This window comes from Phocoena phocoena, chromosome 3 (genome assembly GCF_963924675.1).
Source record: "Phocoena phocoena chromosome 3, mPhoPho1.1, whole genome shotgun sequence".
Lineage (NCBI taxonomy): Eukaryota > Metazoa > Chordata > Mammalia > Artiodactyla > Phocoenidae > Phocoena > Phocoena phocoena.
In genome coordinates this window covers 57,602,863-57,628,336 of record NC_089221.1, presented here as the reverse complement: position 1 = coordinate 57,628,336, position 25,474 = coordinate 57,602,863, and the positions used below count along the sequence as shown (strand labels likewise).

Genomic DNA, 25,474 nt, shown 5'->3' with positions numbered 1-25,474 from the left:
AGGTATACAAGTGTTCTTTATACTATTTTATTCTTGTATTTCTTTGTAGGTTACAACATATTTCTAAATAAAAACATTTTTTAAATGGGGGAGAAAAAGAACTGCCAAGAAAAGACAGGGTGTACCAGTTGGATATAACTGGGCAGCTAGTATCATTCTACTCCTAGAGTTTCCCATTCTTCTTCCAATCACTTGCTAAAGCTCAGCAAGAGAAATATGAAGGAATGCTAACCTGACAGGCACAGCACAAGGTTTACATAGTTATAGTTTCCAAGCTGAATAAACAGTCTAACGTAGTTAGCAGTGAGTTAACAGACTGGGTTAAAGTTTAGAAGTGAAATATCTAATATAGGGTAAAGAACAGATTCCATAGATAAAAAGATGACAAGTGATGTAGTTATGACCCTAGAAGTAGAGCACTTTCTTTGAGTTCTATATGCTGCTTACTAATATGCAAATAATACTTTAAAATACTTAAAAAATAAAGAAACTGGGGACTTCCCTGGTGGTGCAGTGCTTAAGAATCCGCCTGCCAATGCAGGGGACATGGGTTTGAGCCCTGGTCTGGGAAGAGCCCACATGCTGCGGAGCAACTAAGCCTGTGTGCCGCAACTACTGAGCCTGTGCTCTAGAGCCCGTGAGCCACAACTACTGAGCCCACGTGCCACAACTACTGAGCCCATGCTCCTAGAGCCCGTGCTGCACGACAAGAGAAGCCACCTCAGTGAGAAGCCCTCGCACCGCAACAAAGAGTAGCCCCCACTCACCACAACTAGAGAAAGCCTGCGCACAGCAACGAAGACCCAATGCAGCCAAAAATAAATTAATTAAAAAATAAAATAAAATAAACCATGAGAAATCAGAATAAAAAAAGTTTTTTTCAAAATACTTTCTTCCTATTCCTGGTACCCTAGAACATACCAGATATTTAATCTCCTAGAGGTCCTTTTCATTTTGACCATGCCAAGTAGTATGCAGGATATTAGTTCCCTGACCAGGGATCGAACCCATGCCCCGTGCAGTGGAAGCACAGTGTCTTAACCACTGGACCGCCAGGGAAGTCCCTCTCCTAGAGATTCTATCTGGGATCTGCTACTGACACTATTTTTAAATTTGTTTACAGTACACTATACTATATGTTGTACTAATTTAAAATAATACTGAGCTGTTTTCTGTAAGACCAAATAAACTGCTTTTGAATCAACCTCCTGCAGATTACATCTATAAACTCTGGTCAAATAAACATAAACAACTATCTGAAGTTACTGGAGAGTGACCCACAGCGACTATCTAAAAAGATACACAAAGTTATACACTCAAAAAAACAAAAAAAAACCTATAAATAAATCAAATTCTAAAAAAGGTTCAAATAACCCACAGAAAGGCAGGAAAAATAAAACAATATTCTGAGAGGGAAAGAGAGAGGAACAAATAGAGAACAAAAAATTAAATGGAAGACAAACCCCAACATGTCAATAATTACATTAAATATAAATGGTCTATGTATAACAAAAGACAGATTGGCAGAATGAATTAAAAAAACATGACCCGGCCATATGCTACGCGTGAAAAACTCATTTCAAACATAACAACATAGGTAGGTTGAAAGGAAAATGATAGAAAAAATATACCATGCAAACATTAATTTAAAAAATAAAAGACAGTGATTACCTTACTATTAGATAAAACAGACTTCAGAAAGAAAGTGACCAGTGTCGCGAGTGACCTTATGCCCACACAAAAACCTGTACACAACTGTTCAAAGTAACTTATTTCTAACAGCCAAAAATTGGAAACAACTAAACGTCCCACAATAGGTGAACAAATTTTGGTATATCTACATCGTGGAATACTATTCAGCAATAAAAAGGAATGAACTATTCATGTATGCAACAACCTGGAATAATCTCTAGAAAAGGGTGCTGAGTGAAAAAAGCCAATCTCAAAAGGTTACATACAGTATGATTCCACTTAAATAACATTCCTGAAATGACAAATATATAGAAATCGAGAAAAGATTAGTGGTTGCCAGAGGTGTGTGTGTGTGTGTGTGTGTGTGTGTGTGTGTGTGTAGGGAGGGGGCGGAACAGAACAAAAGTGACTGAAAAGGAGCAATCAAAATGAAAGATCCGGGCTTCCCTGGTGGCGCAGTGGTTGAGAGTCCGCCTGCCGATACAGGGGACGCGGGTTCGGGCCCCGGTCCGAGAGGATCCCACATGCCGCAGAGCGGCTGGGCCTGTGAGCCGTGGCCGCTGAGCCTGCACGTCCGGAGCCTGTGCTCCGCAAGGGGAGAGGCCACAACAGTGAGAGGCCCGCGTACCGCAAGAAAAAAAAAAAAAAAAAAAAAAAAAATGAAAGATCCTTCCAGCAATCACAGTCCTAGGTATTTACCCAGTTGATCTGAAAACTTATTTTCGCACGAAAACCTGCACACAAATGTTATTAAGCTGCTTTATTCATAATCACCTAAAAGAAGCAACCAAAACATCCTTCAATAAGTGAATGGATAAGTAAACTATGATACATCTATACAATGGGATACTCTTCAGTGATAAAAAAGGAATGAACAATCAAGTCATGCAACAATATGAATAAATCTTAAATGCATATTTAATATTCCTGGTAAAGGAATCCAGTCTGAGAAGGCTATATCCTGTATGATCCCATTTATACGACATTCTGGAATGGGCAAACATACAGAGGTGATAAACAGATCAGTGACTTCCAGGGATTTGAGCACTGGGAGAGGGTTAAATAGGTGAAAGGAGAAAAAAAAAAAAAGAGATCCTTGGTTAATGGATATGTTCTATTTTGACTGTATGAGTATCAATATCCTAGTTACAATACTGTACCAAAGTTTTGCAAGATGTTACCATCAAAAGAAACGAGATGAAAGGTATACGGGACTGCTCTGTACTATCTCTGTAATGTTCTGTAAATGGACAATTATTTCAAAATAAAACGCTTTTTTGGTGTGTTTAAAAAAAAAAAAAGCTATGATTCTCACTGTACCAGGTTTTCAATGCTAGAGCTATTCATGATATTAATAAAAACTTACACATTACCTGTTTACATCTTTGTCCATTCAATCCATGGTTTCTATATTAGGGCCCCATACTGCTGGAGCAAAGCATTAAGTCAAAAGCAGTACAAGAAGAAGAAAAGAGCATGTAACTTCAGCCAACAATCTTAAAGGCAGTTCTGGTGGATAGTGGTGGTAGTAACTTTAACAAAATATTGGGATAGAGCTTGCAAATCAATGGTATGTTTCTCAGTCTCAGTTTGGAGAGAGGAAATTGGTTAAACTAACAGCAATTTACACTTCCTTGGTCAACTTTCAAAAGATGTAGTCACTCAAAATAATTTTTTTTTAATTACATACATAGACTTTTTAAAAAAGGAACAGAAAATGATGGATAATTTCCCTACCAAAGTAGCCTGTTGATGTTTAAGTCATAGTAAGACTAGCCATAAACAGGCCATAAATAAAAGGAAACAACAAAAAATGAAAGCCTCCTTTCCCTGCTGACCCCACTGTAATCCTTCTCCTCAAAGGTAACCACAATTCAGTGTCTTGTAACTCATTCTTTTAAAAAAAGAGAATACATATAATAGACACACATTTATTTTAAAAAACAATTACTTAAAAGATCACACTTGCTTTTATTTAGTAAGTTCTTCCCATTTCAACAGACACGAGCAACCTAGATCTATAACATCTATTTCTTCATCAAGTGAATGTTTAATAATTTAACCAATCCCCATTTTAATGGATGCTTTAGTGTTTCCAATTTTTTGCTAACATAGACAATGTTGAAACGAACATCTATCCCTATCCACCTTTTCTCCCTCCCCCTCTATATAAGCATATATCTTGGTCAAGCATACACACACACACACACACACATAAAGTTTGTGAATATAGCAGTAACAGTAAAGCGCTAGCAGCAGGATTGCAGAGTCAAAAAGAATATACATTTCTTATTTGGGAGATACTGCCAACTATCCACAAGACAGATTATACCAATTTACATTCCTACCAACAGTATGAGTGTATCAAAACTTTTGCCAATATGATAGGTTAATATAGTAATTTCATTCTAATCTGCATCAGAATTAGACTACTATTTTGAACAACATTTATGATTATTCACTACAACCTTTTATTTCTTCTTATGAAAATTGCCTGTTTTTATCTTAATGCCCTTTTCCTACTAGGATGCTTGCTTACCTTTTAAACTAATTTGTATCAAAACTTTACAAAGGAAAATAATTAGCCCCTTGTTAAACATCTTGCAAATACACTCTGCCCAACTATCTTTAGTGATTCAACTCCTTCTATGGTGTATTTTTTCTAATTCTGTAAGTTTTTCATTTCTATACAGTCAAATTTATCAATCATTTCTTATATAGCAGTAGAATTTCGTGTCCTCTTTAAAAGTCCTTTTCTAATTCCAGATAAATACTGGCTGAAGTTCAAAATTGTTTAATATTGATCATTATAGAATAGTATCAATTAACTGAGAAAATTTTAAATATTTTATTTAAAGGAGTGCATATAAAACATGAAGTATTAAAATTTTTATTCAATTTTGCAATCAAATAAATGCTATAAATAATTCAGAAATAAAATGCATGATGAACACTAAAGTAAATCCCAAACACATCTGCTGACTTTTTCATTAATTAGTAAACCAAGGGTATCAAAACATGCAAGTGGTAAGGTAAACGTTACAACTCCAAAAACACTGATGATTTTAAGCCTAGAACTCATCAGAAGTCTATTTCCTTATTTTCACTATAAATTTATTAATGAATAGTAATTTTCTTACTTTAAAGCTGAAATATGAAAAAAAATACTAGTTTTATCTTAATTAACATAAAACATAATGTTTTACAAAATATGTAGTTCTTTATTTTGGTACACCAATATGCTGTAAAAGACCATAATGTTTTGGAGCCAAAAGAAACAATAGTTACACAAGTAAGAACAATAAAAGAGACAGCCTGACTCTACTACACTTACCAACATGATCAGTGTTTAATGACCAATCTGTAAAACATATCTGTCTACACACTACTTCCATCATTTGGTAAACCTACTCTCTCACTGTAACCACAGGGAGCTCCATTTGATGTCTTCTTTAATTATATATGAAGAAATATATTTAAACAAGAAATATAAACAAACTTTCTTTAAAACAAAACAAAATAAAAGGCACAGAAAAGTACTAACCATGGTTGTTGCTACTTTTTCTAAAATGACAGTCCCCTAAACAAACCTTAAACACATGAACAGTTATAGTAGTATTTTAATAGATATAAGAATCAATTAGTAAGAGCACATTTTAAAATAAAGTTGGCAGGTTTGAAATCTGACATATTTCCCAAGAAAATAGCAATATGCTATGGCTCCACTCCAATTTTAAAAGTAAACTGTCCACTTTTCAAAAGTAGTTAGAAATACCTTCTATTTAATAGGAAAGCATCTGACAATGTAAAGCCAAAAATACATTTGTAAAATAATTTTAATAGGGAATTTCTAATAACATGGTTAGTATTTTTCTTGGAAAGATTTGTAAACAAACTCAACCCAAATATGCTGGGTATTTCCTAATGAAAATAGCTAAACTGTTTATACCAAAGTAAAATCTACTTACAAGTGAATCTGCATCAGGGCATTCCCTATTAAAACAAACAAAATATCAGACATATTCAACTATTAGAACTATCTGGTAAATATACTATATCAAAAGTGTTTGCCTTGGTATTTAAACATAACTTTCATTTAAACTCTATAAAAATATTTAGAGAAATCAAATCATGAATATTAAAATATACCAAATGATTTTAAAATTCAAACAAAGACATTCCCCTATACTGATACTGCAAGACAAAATAAAACAAACAGCTTATAAATATTTGCAAAACTACTTTCAAAAATAGTTCTTTTCCATGAATATACACGTTGTCACGTCAAGGAAGCTGTCAGTCCTACGATTTCTAGTGGCTTTTAATCCTTCAGGTAGAGAAAGTTAAAAAAAAAATTTTAACGTATTTCCTTTGAGGTACTTTCCATAAGCTAGTATATATAGAAGTGAAACCACTTTTTTCCAAATATGTTAGGTGAGTAGCTAGACTTCCAGCTGGAATAGTTGTTAGTCTAATGTAATACGCAGTTGAGCACTGATATTTTATCATTTGACTGATAAGCAAATACAAATTTGGGCATCATCTATTGAAAACTATTATTTTAAATGTAAAACTAAAACATAAGACCAGCCTTCTCAACTAACCAAATAAAGCACTAGATATATAAAATTAAAGGCATTGAAGCCATGAGGAACAAGCTTAGAAGAATATATACGTATACATTCTAAAAGAAGTTCACAAACAAAAATTAGCATATTTAAAAGGCATTGGATTAGGTATACTCTTTGGCTTGAGACAGTTATTACATACAGTATCAAATTCTGCCACTTTAATAACAGCCTGAAAACACACATATTAGGTACACCTTAAGAGCCAAATGAACAAAATAAAAAATACTAAATTAATACTAAATTATATAAGATAAACAGGTAATCTGTATCAATCCAGATACAGGTAATCTGTATCAATCCAGATATAGGGAAATCTATAAATTAAAGAACTTTGTTAAATATAGGATGGAATAGACTGAAAAAATGAAAAAAGAGGGAGATGACTATTCTGCCCTTAATACAAATGGGAGCACCAGGGTAAATGCAAACCCCACATGTCTTTATAGCTACTTAAAATTGCAAATTTTGAAAAAGAGCTTCCTTATAAGGAATATTATATCAAAAAAACCTATGCATACTCTGAGGAAATGATCCAGAAAAGCTACTGTAATAATATTCAATCCCTGTACAGAATCAAATCAATTAAGATGTTTGAACATTTCTTTCTTCTTTTTTTAAAAGATAAAGTTTAAATATAAAAGTAAGTATAAGAGTTCCAAACCATTTATTCTCTGGCTTTAAGCCAGAACTCTCCAGTCTTTGTGGTAAAGCACTCATCTGTTTGCCTTCACAGTACGCAGTATGAGACCTGCAGATGAAGCCCCAGGAAGACCAAGCTCTGAGCAGGACCCCTTGTCCACAATTGCTGGCATTTCAAAAACCTTCAGGCTATGAGAAGAAGCATGCCAAGAGCCTCAGACATTTCAAGCAAAGTGAATTCTAACATTTTTCCTGCCAGGGAGTGTTGAAAGAAGGCAATAATGATGCAGTGATTTAGGCATTAGTTTTCTGACCTAGTATTCTTATTGGTTAAAATATTCCAATATCCAAGTGCCCTAATGATCATACTGGGAAATTACTGATCATGAAAAGCTAATTTAAAAACATGGAATATACAAAAATATTATAAGCTCCCTAAATGAACAGCTGTGAAAACCATCAATTATAAAAACATCTTAACTCTTTATAATGTAGCCACTAACAGATAAACTGGCTACATTTTAAAAATTTACTTACAAATCAATTGTTCAGACTTCAATTTCCAATGTTATAAAAGAGCTATTAGGTTCCATTCCCTTAGCAAAATACCCCTCTTCACAATGCTCAAAAAAGACATCTGCAGAAGAGACAGTAGCTATAGGCATACATCACTTTGCAAATAGTCTTAATTTGTTAAACCAAGTATCAATACAACTAGGGAGGAGGAAAGAAACAGACATTCAGAATGGCAGAAACTCCAAGAAACTCAGATGATAAGCGTATAACCAGGGAGGAGGCAAGACCACCCAAAGCACAAATTGTTCTCTTATATTGAAAATATGAATGGCCATCAAAATATTAAACCTCGTGAGAGTTCTGCTGATTATGTTAAAGAAGTAGGGACTTGAAACAAATTTTCAGTCAATGTTACTGGGTCAACAAATCACTCAAGACTTTTGATTAGTGTCTCTTCATTCTAAATGGGTTGAATAATTAAGCAAAGAAAAGTTCCTTTATTTCCAATTTGTCTCCAGTTAATCAGAGTTCAATGATTCTCAACCCCAGGTGTATATTAAGAATCACACAGGCTGCTTAGAACAAAACAAAAACTATGCTGGGGCCTCCCGCCCCAAGAATCTGATTTAATGGGTCTGAAGCAGGGCCTGGCATAGATATATTTAATTTCTCAGGTAGTTCTAATGTATAGCCAAGGCAGAAAACTTGACTTAGCTAATACTAGTTTAATTCTTATATGCTAATTATATTTCTTTGTATACCAATTTATTTTTTAAAAAAGGTACATGACATTTATACTCCATCTTCCATCTAAAAATGACGAATTAGTATAAATGTTTAAAATATGTTAGGACTTTTTTCTCCCCCACTTAACATTTTCCATTTATGTACACATATATCACTAATTTACTATATGGTTAGAGTTGTCTTGAAAGATTTTCATCAAATTGCTGACCATGGTGTTTTTCTTAGGTTATTAAGACTTAGAACAATTTTTAGTTCTCTCTGTACTTTTGCTTGATTTTTAAAAATATGCATGTATCACTTTATAAAATAAGAGTATCTTTAAAGTTTCAATTTCAAAACGCTAAAGCGTTCATCTTGAAATTTTAAAATAATAAGAAAAGTTAACACTTTTAACTAAAACTAGAGGAGCTGGCAAATGTTTTTAGAAAAGTTTGTATTTTTCACATCTTAGCCATATGTACTTTGGGTTATTTCCAAAAGAATTTTTTCTTTTCAAATTCATAACAATAGTCTTATTCTTAATTATTTATAACCATAGAAAGGATTTTGACAATATTTAATATACTTACACAGACTCTGTATCCTTTTCCTTTTTAATTATTCCTGGTAAACCAAAAGTCTTTCTTTTCCTTGGTCTTATACCTTAAAATAAATGTATATTGTTACAGAAACATAACTGTTCCTGATAAATACATTAAACTTATGAATGCATCTTGTATCTTGACACACAATTTGCTCATAACTGTTGATACTAAATTTGGATGAAAGAAATGAAAGTATCAACTGCTAAACCCTAATATTTAAATAAGTCATAGTCTGTTTAAATTTTTCTTATGTTGATATAATACAGCCTTTTATTCACCAAAAGGTTATACATAGAACATTGATTTGATCAGTGAAATCCTCTCTTCCCCTAAATCACCTCAGGCAAAATAAGCATTTGCAGATATCTTAAGACTTCAAAGAAAGTACATTATTCACTATATTAGATTTTGTTATAAATGCAGGTCAAATCATGTTCCTGGTATAAAGGGTCACAAAATATAAATGTGTTGTTTTAAATGAAAAGTTGACAACAGATCCATTAACAGTACGACATGGGAAACTTATAATACGGCATTCTTTTGTCCATATGTTATCTCTAATACAAATAACGTTATAAATGGATCCAACCATAAATGAGGAACAAACACCATCTCTATTTTGCCAAATATGGCAGTTCTTCCTCTTCTTCTTGCATGACAAATTATTTTTTAAACGTCAGTCATGCTATCAATCGTCAACAGAATTCAGCACTTAAAGCTTAGCTACTTAACTCTTTGAGAACTAGAGTACACCTAAGCTAACCTCTCACCTTATATATGAGGAAACTCAGAGTATTATTTTTGTTTTTTTAACTCAGTGTTATACAACTAGTTAACACTATAGCCAGAATTATAATCTAGGTGTCTTAGAATAATGTACTTGCTTTCATGCAAAACTAACTCCCTGAACCATTTATTTGCAAAGCATGTTATAATATTTTAAAAATAAATACATTTTTATTCTCACAGAGTAGGTGTTATTTATTATAAACATTTTTAAAGAACTTTTAAAATTCTTTTAAACTTCTGAAGAACTTTTAAAGTTTGAATACACAGAACTTAAATAAGTACTGCTCTAAGTCAAACAGATGGTAATTATAAAAAGTCTAGGCCCCAGAGCTCGTTGACTGCTCAGTTAATAACCTTATACACAACAGCAAACCATTTCTCCATATTCTCACACAGGTCTTGGAAAAAAACAGAAGACTGCTTTCAAATTATTTCTAGCAGCTCACATAGTAACATTATAAAACATAACAAAAATTGCAAACATGTCTTGGGTTTCATACTATGAAAAACATCAATTTAAATAGGAAGGGTTGTGGATCCTTGCTCTAAGTCAAATCACTGCCTATTTTGAATGACAGTAACATAAGCATTAACACATAACCTTATTAATTACTGAAATGTTACCCATTGTAGAATAAGCAGTATACATCAATATGTAGTGATGAGTTTCATATTTATGACATTAGAACGTTTAAAGATTGATATCAGTGGAGAAAACAATCTCAATGCATATCTGCAAACAAATACATGTTATATTTAATCTTTTAAAAAATCTATATTCTAACACACTAATATTCCTTTGGGCAAACCTATTTTTATTAAGTAAAGATTAATATCTGCAGGTCTTCAAACCACATTCACATTTTTTACATCACTCCATAGACATCCTAACACCAATGGATAGCAGCCCCTCTATTCAGTAAACAGAAGCTATTAGCTAGCTCCCACACATTACAACTAGTCAATTTACCTTCAACTGCACTAGCAGGGTCACATTCTTCAAATTCAATAAGGCCTAAAAAGAAAAAACATGAACAAGTACTGGTTTAAAAAAAAAAAAAAAAAAGCTGGTAGAAAACAATCACATTAGATCCCATTACCTCTTTTTAATTGTTCTGAAACATGTTCCAGTGTTACCTGATAGTGTTAAGTAAAATATCAGCAATAATTTAAAAATCAAATAAGCCTAACACTGAAAAAAACTGAGACTAGCCTATATCATGAACACAATTTACTGACAACCCTTTATATATGATACCACAGAACTGGAGACACAGAGATTTAACATGTAGTTTCTGTTTTCAATAAATATCAGACTAAAAAATGTATGTTCCACTAAATGGTCACTTTAGCCCTGCCTTATTAAATGGTAACTGGTACAACCTGCTACATCAAGAAATTTAAAAATAGAGCCTGAAGTAACGAGTGGATAATAGGGACTTCCCTGGTGGTGCAGTGGTTAAGAATCCACCTGCCAATGCAGGGGACACGGGTTTGAGCCCTGGTCCGGGAAGATCCCACATGCTGCAGAGCAACTAAGCCCGTGTGCCACAACTACTTAGCCTTTGCTCTAGAGCCCACGTGCCTAGGGCCTGTGCTCCGCAGCAAGAGAAGCCACCGCAATGAGAAGCCCGTGCACAGCAATGAAGAGTAGCCCCCACTCGCCACAACTAGAGAAAATCCGCGCACAGCAACAAAGACCCAACGCAGCCAAAAATAATAAATTTATTTAAAAAAAACCCAAACAGTGGATAATAGAGGATTTCACTACTGGTCCTTCTGAGATGTTAAGCTTAACTGTAACTATGTGCAAATTCACGATCGGAGTTCTCACTGATCATTCCATTATGAAAGAAAACCACTAATGAACAAGAAAATTTTCTCTATTAAGGAGGAGCATTTAAAGTATTGGCTAAAGCGTCCTGCTTCTTACCCCCAAATCAAAGATTTACTTCCTCAGTTCCAGTTTTTATTCAAAAAGAGTAGATTAACATTTAGTGATAAACAGAATAAAAGTCATAAATGTGAGTTGATAAACAAGGTCTTAATCAATTAACTGGCAATACCTTCCCTACTGGGGCATTCTTATGACATATATCATATGACTGAAAAAAAAAAAAACACTCACTACTTCCATCCAAAAAATTCTTAGAGTCAGAAAACAGCCCAATTAAAATTTCAAGGATTTCAAGTCCACTCTGTAAATCTGCAAGCTAAGAATTCTTTAAATGAAAGGGTAATGAGCTTGTTCTTAGAATCCTTTAAAGGCCTACATTAACAGTTTACAAAGAGATGAGAACTGAAAGATCAATAAAGAAAAGAATTTTAGTAGTATGTGCCTCTGATAAACAGCAACTTTTTGCTTGGTGTAAGAATTATTAAGAATGAAAAATTTCTACTTAAATTACCAACAGCTTATTATGTGTTATTAGTTTTATCACTTACTAACAAAGCTTGAGAGAATATAACCACCCATCAAAAAAATATATAGTATATATTAAGATCTTTGGATGTTATCATATATATGAAAATAGTAAAGGCATCCATTAACTCTATAAACATCAGGGCCTTCAAACAAAATTCTACATTTTTTCCTCACAAAACATCTCTCCTATACCAGATATCTTGATCACTGTTCTCTTTATCTTTTAAAAACATCCTCTTAAAATCCATTTGAAATAGAAAAATATCCAATAAAAATAAGCTATTCAAAATGACATTTTTGAAATATAAGATGCCAAATCCTTTCAAATTGTAAAATATATATTAAAACATTTTAACTGAGTTCCATCCACACATAAGCTTTTCTATTAAAAACAGAAACACTAACAGTTTCTAGAATAATAAAACTAAATATATACTCTTAAAAAAAACATTAAATCATGCATGAAAAAGATTTTGTTTTTCAAATGGCATACGCTCCACATGCTGCTTCACATGGCAAAGCTTTGCGTGCCTGGCTCAGTGCCAGTTGACAGCTCAGCTGGATATCAATGCACATTCTGACCCCCCTTGTAGCATGTCACTTCTGAACTGTTTCACAAGTAGAAAGTTTATTCACCATTTTCCCCAAATGCAGTACACCGCCCATCATTCTGCTATTTAATCATAAGACAAGTTACTTTTTTTGAAAGTACCAAAGCCAGAGTGAGAGTCAGAAAGAATAGTTTGCTACCACTGGAATTTCAACTGTTTTAGGCTCAATTAATTCTGTTGTCAAAATAAATATGTGTTCTTAGTGCTTAGATTTTATGCTGGGCTGCAAGGGCAATTTAGTTTGTATAAAAGCAAATAAGACCATTTTGGCTCTGTCTCCTGATGCTCTTTCATACATTATCTAAAAATGCCATCATGAGTTCAATTAAAAGCAGAAGAAATTAAAAGCAGACCTCAAAGAGGGCAACGATCCAAAGCAAGACAATTCTTACACATGATGCTTTAATCATATGTAGGAATAAATTATTGCTAGCAAAAGAAAAAGAGAAAGTCAATAACCTAAACAATTCATCCAAACCTAATTTGGATCAAAATTTTTAAGAAATGTTACAGAAGGAAAGAATTTATTTAACAGTAATCTTTAATCACTACATGTATTTAATCACTACATGAATGAGGTAGAGTATTAAAAAATGTTAAATACTGGGCTTCCCTGGTGGCGCAGTGGTTGAGAGTCCGCCTGCCGATGCAGGGGACATGGGTTCGTGCCCCGGTCCGGGAAGATCCCACATGCCGCGGAGCGGCTGGGCCTGTGAGCCAAAAGTTAAATATTTAATTAATAGTTCCCATTGTTTTGGAATCAATTCCAAATCTCAGGTCATCAATAAAATCTGCAACTTTGTCTAGCTATAAACTGGCCTCAGAACTCAAATAAGAAGTCTGGGCTACCCAAGTCAAGGATATTTCTGCATATATCCAACTAAAACCACAGAACACCAGTTCTAATTAAAAGCCAAAGTAAAACGTACCAACATGGCCAGATCCCAAAGTCTAACAAAAAGTGATGATAATGGGAGAGGGGTGGGGGAGAGAGGAGGGAGAGGAAGGGACAAAGAGAAAGAAGGACAGGGACAAAGAGAAAGAAGGACAAAGAGAAAGAAGGTGACTCAAACAATGGGAGTCAGTGACATTTTCAAGCTTGCTCCTGGGCCTATGGAACAGAACACAGGCACATTGCTAGGTACCTGGGATGATGAACCGGGCAAGCTAACATGAAAAAGAACATTGAAGTCTAACTTGTGGTGGTGTGCAAAGGGCACGGAAGTTCAAGTCCTGGTTTTGCCACTTGCTTTTTGGCTGATTACCTTGGACTAGTTACCCTTTTGAACCTAGGTCTTATCATTTTTATGAATGATATGGGGGGTGATAATAATACTTTTTGTTATATTTGCTTTCTCTTTCTTCCTCTATACATACTCATACTTGTAGTTTTTTTTTTTTTCTTTCACTTGTTAAATCATTTGAAAGTAAGTTGCAACATCAATGCTACTTCATTTCAGGAGTATTTATTTTAATAGCGGGCTTGTAACAACAATTTCCTCAATCCAGTGGTTCCAAATCCCAAGTCCTAGCTGAATCTTCTAGAGAAATGCTTCCTGTATCAGAAACACCAGGAGGGCTTGTTAAACCACGAATTGTTGGGCCCCACCTGCAGAGTGTCCTTTACAGAAGGTCTAGGTTGGCGCTCAGGAATTTGCATTTTAAACAAACTCCCAGGTGATGCAGAAGGTCCTAGGATCACACTTTGAGAACTACAGTCCTAGGGATTCCCTGGGTCCACTGCCAGATATTCAGTAGGTCTAGACAGTGCTTCTCCAATTTTACTGCACATACAAACTGCCTAGGGGTCTCACTGAAGTGCAGCTTCTAATTCAGTAGGTCTGGGGTAGGGCTTGAGAGTCTACACTTAAAACAAGCATCCAGTGATATAATGCTACAGGTTCTCAACAAAAGCTGCATGTTAGAATCAGACGAGTTTTAAAATACAGTGATACCAAGGACCCACCCTAAACCAATGACATCAAAATTTCTGGGATAGTGCACTGGCTGTTCGTTTTTAAATTTTTATTATTATTTTTTTATAAAGCATTTAAAAAATATATATATATATATTTATTTATTTTTGGCTGTGTTGGGTCTTCATTGCTGCGTGTGGGCTTTCTCTAGTTGTGGTGAGCAGGGGCTACTCTTCGTTGCGGTGCGCAGGCTTCTCACTGTGGTGGCTTCACTTTTTGCGGAGCACGGGCTCTAGGGACACAGGCTTCAGTAGTTGTGGCACACAGCCTCAGCAGTTGTGGCTCACAGGCTCTAGAGCGCAGGCTCAGTAGTTGTGGCACACAGGCTTAGTTGCTCCGTGGCATGTGGGATCTTCCCAGACCAGGGCTCAAACCCATGTCCCCTGCTTTGGCAGGTGAATTCTTTTTTTGTTTGTTTGTTTTGTTTTTTTTGTTTGTTTTTGTTTTTTTTAGTCTGACAAAGTTTTTATTTCAGACAGATTTTTAAAACCCGATGTCTCATCTTCATTCTTTTTCTTCTTGTATTAGACCATAGAGTGTATTCCAGCTTTACTGTTATCCAACCCAACCAATACTTTGTTTTTTGGCCTTTATTTTTCCCTCATCCACTTGCCTTATGGTGGAGAGAAACATATCTGTGTTGCATATTCAGGTCTCTTTCAGGTTTTTTATCACAACATACACATTCTATTTCATTAAACATTCAAGCAATTCTGAGTTAACTGGACACCATAACATTATTCTATTTATTTCTCACAGTATCAGGCTTAATTCTTTGGCAGTGGTGTTTGCAATTATCTATGTTTAATCCATTATGATCTAATGACTTTTCTCAACATAAATTTAATTAAATGTTCATAGCTTGACAACTGTGTGTGAAGCATGAGGCAAGGGGGAACAAAGATCAATTTCATGTTTGCCCCAATTTCAAGCAGCATATCAGCAGAGAAGGAGACATGGGATACAATTATAGAAAAGACTATGATACAAGTTGTGTTACAAGTGATGTAATAAATGCACAGCTCCTTGGAAGCAGAGAAAAGAGAAATTAATTCTGGCAGGTGCAGTTAGGAAGAAAATTGTGTAGACTTTGGAGAACTGGCAAAATCTGGCAGGCGGATTCTTAACCACTGTGCCACCAGGGAAGACCCTGTTCGTTTTTTTAAAAAAAGAGAAATTAAAAGGAAAGGGAAAATATTTTCAATGAATGATTCTCACAGGTATCCAAGGCTTGAGAAGCAGTGATGAGGCAAACTTAGGAACCATGGTCTTAAATCAAAGGAATGAGTTTTTAACCATGGAATTTCAGTCACTGTTAAACCTTCTAAATTTTCATCTAGTTCTCCAAACACAGCATCTTGGCAGTGAAATATAATCTCCTCCTACATCGAAAATCTGACACTGCCTCCATACCCCCAGACTGAGTCATGTTTTCACTTTCTGTGATCCTGATGAAACCTTTAAGGCTTATACTCTGCCCACTATAATCTCTTTTCTCTGGGAACTTCCCCCTTCCTCACGAGTGGTACAGAAGCCATGATCTAGTCAGAACTGACTGGACTAGAAAGAAGGTTACCCCAATCCAAGATTACCTAGACCAGTTTCTTTCTGGTCTAGAAGAGGGATAAAAACCTGGGTTAATTCTGAGCTGTGGCTACAATTAAGGAACAAGTGAAAATACCTAGAAATTACTAGGAGATCACTTTACATCATGTACCTGGAGAAGCAAAGAAAGCTATTCTGCAAATAAATAAATAAATAAATAAATAAAGCAGTAAAATGCAGAGACTCAATAAAGGAAAAATGATACCTAGTGTTCCTACTGGTGTGGGTTTCCTTCTGCAGCCTGGCTATATCCCTGATTTTGAATCCTTGGGATACCTCAGTTTCTTTCCCATAAACTCCCTTTTAAGTTCAGATTGATTTAACTTCTTTTACGTACTGCAAAAAACTGAAACTCTGTCCTAATTCTTATGCATATGTAAAAACTGTAATCAGCTTACTTTTTTACTTCTATTTTTTTGTCAGTGTTTATACTTCAAGTTAATGAACCAAGCTTTCCTTAAAGCCTGCTCAAAACAGTTTAATCTTTACTTCACAATTTAGGATTCTTATTACGATGATCAGTTACTGTGCTGTGATACGACTGCAGATGTAGTTAGTGCAAGATATCAGATTAAATGATTTCTGAATCCAAGAAGAACAGCAGAATCAACTTTTGAAAAAAGATTACATATTGTTATGAGCTACACAATTCTAACGTATTATGACATACCTGCTACTATACTACACAAGAAGTACATTCCCTAACAAAGAGGTAGGCAAAGGTCTTCTGTAAAAAGTCAAGATGGTAAATATTTTAGACATTGTAGGTCATAAAGTCTGTCACAACTAGTGACCTCTGCTGTTGTAGTGTGAAAGCAGCCACAGACAGTACATAAACAAGTGTGGCTGTGTTCAAAAAAACTTTCATGGACGCTGATATCTGAATTTTACAATTTTATGTATCACAAAATACTGTCCCGTCCCCGCCCCCGCCCCCACCCCACTGCCAATCATTCTTTGCTGTAGGCTTCAAAAAAGAGGCAAAGCTCAATGTGGCTCGGTGGCCACAGCCTGCAGACTCCTGCTCTAAAAGATAATCACTATCAGGAGGCATATGCGTCCCACAGGGCAGAGTTCTATGCCTCTGTCCTAGGTGGTTAGGACACAACAGGTGAAGGTGTACTCCTTCATAAAGTGAAGCTTCTCTGTGTTATCTTCTTTGGGAGTTCTCCTCTTTTACTCTATTTGGGCTAATCTACATTATCCTCTTCACTAATCATCATCCATTCTTCTTTTCTCTTTCTCTAGTCATCCCCACTTGCTATCAAATAGAAAAACCAAGTAATCACAAAATATCTGGTGTGGTTTGTGGGTCTTTGATCTTCTTGGCTATTTTTAATTTTGCTTTCTACGAAAGGGTTTCTACTTCTCTGAATTAAAAAAAAAAATTTCATGGAGGGAATGGAAGGAGGTTCCATTTATAGGTTTGGCATTACTCTTAATCCTTGAGGGGTCTGGAAAGATGATCACTAGTGTTTTTTGGTTTTTTTTATTAATCTATATACTTGTACCCTATACTTTTTTCTTTTATTTCCCATTTTTATTGAGATGTAATTGACATACAGCTCTGTATAAGTCTGTTATACCACGTAATGACCTGACATATGTATACTGTGAAATGACTGCCACAATAAATTTAGTTAACATTCATCTATCTCCTCATACAGTTAATCCCCCCAATTGTTTCCCTTGCGGTGAGACCTTTTAGGGATTACTCCCTTAGCAACTTACAGATACCCCATGCTGCAGTGTTAGCCAGAGTCATCATCTTGTGCATTACATCCCCAAGACTTATTTATCTTATAACTGAAAGTTTGTACCTTTTGACCACCTTCATTCAGTTCCCCAGCCGCACACCCCCTGTCCCCCTGACACTGATCTAATCTCTTTTCACTTTTTTTGAATTTTATTTCATTTTTTTTATACAGCAGGTTATTGGTTATCTATTTTATACATATTAGTGTATATATGCCAACCCCAATCTCCCAATTCATCCCACTGCCACTACCACCCCCATACTTTAAAATAATATACCTAATGTAGAAGCTAGAATATTCCAAATATCTAAACTAATAAATTAATTTCACATTTAGCCGGTCTGACCACAAGAATCTCATTTTTCCCTTTCTCTTTGTGGCTGGCTGTTTCAATATTTTATGTCTACCTTTCTGGGGCTTTTTCTATTTGTATCTTTAAACACATTATAGTCCCTGGAAGTCCTCAAATGGAAGCTATAAACCTATATTATCATATAATGAAAATATAAATAAACTCTGCAAAAAAATCTTTTATTTAAACATATTAGACAATGGCCTACCAACTTTTTAAGTTATCTATCCTTGTTACTTATAAATGGAAACTTGCTTAACTTTTATGAAAAGTATACAGTGAAATTAGCAGAATGATTGTAAAACAGGAAATTTCAAAAGTATGGATTTTAATCTCCTTTTACAACTAAAACATATGAGAATGGGTAGAAATACTAGGATAATGTCGTTAGAACATAACAAGACATTCAAAATTAGAAAACACCTGTTGCATGACTGTTTCAGACCACAGGTGCTTTGATATACTCAAAGCATACACTTAAAGTGACTCAAATTCCAGAAGGCAAGGCACTACAACACTGAAAAAGTAACGACAAAAACAGTCTGGAGGTTCCTCAAAAAATTAAAAATAGAACTACCATATGATCTAGCAATTCCACTTCTGCATATTTATCTGAAGAAAAATCACCGTCTCAAAAAAATATCTGCACTACCATGTTCAGTGTGGCATTATTTATAATAGCAAAGGCATGGAAACAACCTGTCTAATGACAGATGAATGGATAAAGAAAATATGGTGTGTGTGTCTCTATATATACATGTATATATATGTGTGTATATATACACACACACAAACAAAATATTCAGCCATAAAAAGGAAGGAAATCCTGCCGTTTGTGACAGCACAGATGGACCTTGAGGGCATTATGCTAAGTGAAATAAGTCAGAGAAAGACAAATATTGTATGATCTCACTTACATGTGGAATCTAAAAAAAACCTGGACTTACAGATACAGAGAACAGATGGGGGATGTCCCCCACTAGGCAAAACGGGTAAAGGTGGTCAAAACATACACACTTCCAGTTATAAGACAAAGTAAGTCCTGCAGATGTAATGCACAGCATGGTGACTTTAGTTAACAATACTATGTTATGTATTTGAAAGCCGCTAAAAGAGTACAGTCATGGCTCAGTATCCAAAGGCAGTTGGTTCTAGGATCCCTGCAGATACTAAGTTTCGAAGATGCTCAAGTCCCTTACATGGCATAATGCAGTTAGCCCTCCATATCCGTGGATGTGGAATCCTCGGACAGACAGGGCCAACTGTAGTCCTTAAAAGTTCTTATCACAAGAAAAAAAAAATTTTAACTATGTGTGGGAATAGATGTTAACTAAACTTACTTTGGTAATCATTTTGCATTACATACATATATCAAATCATTACGTTGCATACCTTAAAGCTAATACAATGTTATACGTCACATATCTCAATTAAAAAAAGTAATGACAAAAATGACACTACATATAATTAGTATAAAATAGTCTCAATGAATAGGAAAAAAATTTAATGCTCTCAAAGTGTTTGATTTACATAGGAGAATTGGAGACATAAAGTTAGAGGTTATATATCTCAACAGATAACTGACTAAAGAAATTTTTCAGCGCAAGAGAAATAGGTTAACTTTCAGTTATACAAAGTTTTTAAAGAACTGGGCCTCTTGTTTTCTTTTTAAAATGTGTATCCCGTAGGCCTAAAACCAGTTTACAGAGGAACTCATCCACCAGAGGGAGCCCTTACAAAACAGGAGAAAAAAATGTTAACAGTAAAATAGTATATACAACTCAAGGTTAGAATACTTCTTACAAAACAAAATCCACAATCACGTGTTATTTTTCTGAGAAACACAAAATTTCCATCACTGTAATGGACTCCCTTCTAGTGACATAAATAGAACAAATATGTATGAAAGAGCTGTAACTCTTCACCCACAAGTCAACTGGAGAAGTAATACTTATTCTTTCCATTCCACACCCACACCACTCCCTTTTTTCCCCTTAAATTAGTTCTAGGATCACTATTTTGAAAATCAGTCACATATACACAATGTCAACAGTCAGCCTGACATATACACAATGTCAACAGTCAGCCTGAAACAGTCACCTAATTCTGGGTTCAGTAATTCTAGGAAAGCCCATGTCACCACAATCTTCACTTCCCTCTTACCATTTAGTTACAGAAATTTTCTACATGCCATATATCTTGAGGCCATTAAATTTAAATTTATAAACAATAATCAATAGTAGCTAACTATTAATCAGGTATGTATTAATTTTTAGAAAATACCATTTATTAAGTACTCAATAAAAACCTCACAACCACCCCATGAAGTAGGTACTATTATTATCCTCACTTTATAGATGAGGGTACTGAGGCTTATAGGTCTCACTGGTAGTAAAGAATAGACCACAAACTACAGGGCTAAGTAGTGTGCTACACCACAGATAAGAAAGTAACTGAACTTTTTCTTGAGATAATTGTAGATTCACGGTACAGTTCTAAAAAAAGAAAAAAGAAAAGAAATACAGCAGGATTCCTTGTATACTTTGCCCAGTTTCCTGCAATGATAACATTTTGCAAAACTACAATACAGTGTCACAAACAAGATACTGATAATGATACAATCTATCAACCTTATTCAGTTCTGTCTAAGGCATTTTTAACCAGCCAATACACATTTGCTTTTATTCTATCAATACTTTTAAATGCTCTATATAAAAATTCTTCAATTGTTTTTACCTCTCTTAACTGGTTTTCACTTACAATTTAATCTTTACAATGAATTTTAGGGTTTCACACTATTTTGTAGTTATGTATCTCAGCATCCTCATTCTCCTACATATGTAAACTTAGGTAGTTCTATTCTAATTTCTCCAAAGCATGGGCCTTGAGGTCAAGGATCCTGAAATTTAATCCCAGTATTCTGGCATGTACTTAGCTTTGGCAAGTAATTTAACCTCTCAATATTTCCATCATCTGTAAAATGGGAATAACAGTACCTACTTCAAAGAGTTCCTGAAGATCAAAGTTTGCCTGCAAAGCAGTTGACATAGTACATGGCACAAAGTAAGTATTCACTAAATTTAACCATAATTACTTACCATTCCTTCACCAAGACTTATCTAATAGCAAATCCATCCACTACAACCTCTTTAACATCCTAACCTTACCATATATGCCCATCTGTTCATTCATTCAACAAAAATGTACTGTTTACACATAATAAAGATAAACAGATGAATCAAAAACAGAACTTTTCTTCATAAAAGCACAATTACTAAAATTTAAGGTAGACAACAGCAATGCCCAAAAAAGGTACAAAGTTCTCTGTTTGATGGTGGAAGTAACACATGACCTGGCTTTTTAAGAATTTGAAAAATGAGTGGGATATAGCATTTTCTAGAGTAGACATAAGGGCAACTAAGGTACCAAGGACAAAAGCAGGGTATGGATAGGAAACAGCAAGCAATTCAGGTTGGCTGCAATGGAGGGTGCCAGAAAAGAAAAATGGAAAGTAAGACTAAAGATTGGACAAGGGCAGGGGCTTCCCTGTTGGCGCAGTGGTTAAAAATCCGCCTGCCAATGCAGGAGACATGGGTTTGAGACCTGGTCCAGGAAGATCCCACATGCCGCAGAGCAACTAAGCCCGTGCGCCACAACTACTAAGGCTGCGCTCTACAGCCTTTGAGCCACAGCAACTAAAGCATGCGCGCCTAGAGCCCGTGCTCTGCAACAAGAGAAGCCACTACAATGAGAAGCCCACGCACCGCAACCCGGAGTAGCCCCCGCTCGCCACAACTAGAGAAAGCCTGCACGCAGCAATGAAGACCCAACACAGCCAAAAATAAATAGATAAATAAATAAATAAATCTATTAAAAAAAAAAAAAAAAAAAGATTGGGCAAGGGCAGATCCCAAAAAGCTTTGAATCTAAGTCCAGAATCTAAATTTCATTCTGTCTATAATGAAAAGTCAAAGATTTATGAGTAATGCCATTATGAGTTCATAATTATATACCCAAACCATTAATGTGCTACAACATGTAAAACAGACTAGAGAAATCTCTACTGTGCCAGTATTTAGAAAGCTGCTGCTGTATTCAATGAGGTAGGTAAGAAGGAAGGTCTGAAGGGAAAAATACTAATGGAATTGAATCAATACAATTTGAAACTTAACGAAACGTGCGAAAAAGGAAGTGAAGATGATTTAGGCTTCAAGCCTTAGCTGTGAACTGCACTGAAGAAAAATGGCTCCCAGACTTCTCTACAAATCACATATTCATTTTTCTGAATTCTAAACTATACTTTAACTTCTTTACTGGACTGAATAATTTTTACCTGTGGAATGAAAACAAGTATCTTGCAAGAATATGGTAGAGTAACCAATAGATTCAAGAAATCTAGAAGACTTGGGACTTCCCTGGTGGCACAGTGGTTGAGAATCTGCCTGCCAACACAGAGGACCTGGGTTCGATCCCTGGTCCGGGAAAATCCCACATGCCGTGGAGTAACTAAGCCTGTGCGCCACAACTACTGAGCCCGCGCACCGCAACTACTGAAGCCTACACACCCTAGAGCCTGTGCGCCGCAACTACTGAGCCCACATGCCGCAACTACTGAAGCCCGCATGCTCTACGGCCCACGTGTTGCAACTACTGAGCCCGCGTGCTGCAACTACTGAAGCCCACACGCCTAGAGCCCATGATCAGCAACAAGAGAAGCCACCGCAGTGAGAAGCCCGCACACCACAAAGAGCAGACCTCACTCGCCGCAACTAGAGAAAAGCCTGTGCGCAGCAATGAAGACCCAGTGCAGCCAAAAATAAATAAAACAAAACAAAACAAAACAAATCTAGAAGACTGTAAGTATGCTGAGCAGGAGAAGAGAAGGGTGCTTATTATATTTGATATAACATAACATGCTTATTAAAAGTAAGATTAAGGAAACCCATAATCATTTGTTCATAAAATAGGAACCAGGATGCCTATACTCACTGGTATATTCCCGAGTGTCTAAAATGGTACCCAGAATACTATTAGCACCCAATAAATAAATTTGTTGAAAATATATGTGAATGAGGAAAGAAAAAAGTTATTAAAGTTTAGGAAATGTTCTCCACTGGCCTCAATGCTCTGAGGGCTTAATATTCTCTCCCACTCTTTGTCTCATTAAAATGGCCTTCTGTTGCTAACTCTACTTTTGAAAATATACACTGTAATATATTAATTTAGTAAAGGTATGATAACCACTTTAAGTAGTACTAAATTATTAACTACTGAAGGTCAAAACAAAAGCCTAACATACCATCAGACACAAAGTAAATGATATCTGAGATTTCACACAGATTTTTAGGTATCTCCCAAGCTCCATTTTGCAATTTTGGAATTTAAAGGCAAACACATTTGTTACTGGATGGGAAATGTGAATATGTTTCCTTGCAAAGTTTGTCATCTTACCAGGTCTTTCCTTCCCAGTGCCTTTTGACTCAGCAAATTTTTGTATCAAGCTTTCAACTGTAGTGTTAGCCATGTTATTCATAAATTCTTCATGGACCTATTAAAATGAAATAAAGATAAATTTTTTTGACTTTCCATAAATATTCTTACTGTATTTCAGACAAAACTTCCACAAAACAATTAAAATTCATTATACCAAAATATATATATTTTGACCCAGAGCCTTTAAGAACTTTCATTTGCCTAATATGTTCTGTTACCTAACTCTGTTCGTATATCTATGGATACACCGCTTTTTACGTGAACCCTTAACGTATGGTCTCACAACCTTAGAAGTCAAGGCAGTGTCCTGTTCCTATCTTTGAGTGTTTTAGGGACATAAATCTTACGATAAATAAAACTTATACAGCAATGAAAATAGTATTAGAACTTTAGTAACCAAGAATAACAGACTTCATCTTTCTCTACTATACTTCAATGCACCCCAAATGTCATCATTAAGGCACTTCTATATTTTTGGAAATTTTCTAAGCACAAGCTCTATAACTTATTGAAGTTGCTATGCTAAATTTTAAAATAGTAAAACTTTGTAATAAGGAAATATTCAAAAATTGTTAACTTCAGAATTTTAACTCCATAATTAATTTAAATTATCATCCTTGATAGAATGGTAAAATCCAGGTTATTCTGTATTTAATACATGTAAATACATATTCTTTACCTGAAATAATTCAGTATCATGTTATGAGTTATGATTTTTAGAGTCAGAAATGAACATAAAATTCTCATGAATCAGTTCAATAAAAGTAAAAACGTACCTGGCCTATTTGTAAATGAATTTCCTTTATAGCATTTGACAAGGATCCTATAATTTCTTTTATACGAATGAGATGAGTTTCTTCAATATCTTGAAATTTCTGGGTAGCGAATATAAAAAATTACACACACACATATATTCTGAAATCAAAACACTTTTTAGAAGTCATCTTAATACAGCTAACCAAATTTGTCAAGTTATCATTAATATTTAACAATGCATTGAAAAATACAGCATCGAAAAAAGTTAACTTTTTGTTACATCATTTCTCAGGCAAATATGACTTTTTCAGAATCAGAAGATACCACAAATTAAAATCTATAATCATGGTCAGAAAATTAGAAGGAGACCCAGAAGAGAATAGTGTCAAAAAAACAAGGGAGAAGTATTTCAAAAACTGAAAAACAATTAGTTTGCAGAGCTAAAACTACAGTTTACTTCTTAAGACTTTACAATCTAGCCCATAGACTTTCAAAAAGGTCTAATTCGGGAAATGTTAATACATAGTCTCCAAAAGAGACAGTCTATGGTCAAAGAAATCTGGGAAAGCCTGTATGTATACTCTGTCTCAGCAGTTCTCAACTGAAGGTAGAGATGATTCAGATGATCTGGAGAATGTTCTCAAACTATAAAACAAATAGATCCTCCATGACTACTTAGGCAATGGGCTGGAAAGAGGTAAGAATGTTGTTTGGAAAAAAAAATCCCAGGTTATTCTGATATTTACTCCCCAGGAAGAAAACCACTGCTAGACTTGGCTTCACAATAAACGTATTAAAAACTGAAGTAACTGAGAAATACTAAAGTAACAAAACTTGTTTCACTCTGCTTAACCCAGTGTGTTCCAAATTTCTTTTGACCATACAACACTTTTTTTCTTCT

General features: G+C 35.0%; 1 protein-coding gene across 1 annotated transcript in view; it reads right to left on the bottom strand.

The window, feature by feature from the left end:
- FCHO2 (FCH and mu domain containing endocytic adaptor 2) overlaps window positions 1–25,474 on the bottom strand; it is a 113,645-nt gene that overhangs the window by 42,406 nt on the left and 45,765 nt on the right. The window contains 5 exon segments of the mRNA XM_065873108.1: window positions 5,661–5,685; window positions 8,795–8,867; window positions 10,569–10,613; window positions 23,776–23,872; window positions 24,594–24,692. Coding sequence (XP_065729180.1) covers window positions 5,661–5,685; window positions 8,795–8,867; window positions 10,569–10,613; window positions 23,776–23,872; window positions 24,594–24,692 — 339 coding nt within the window.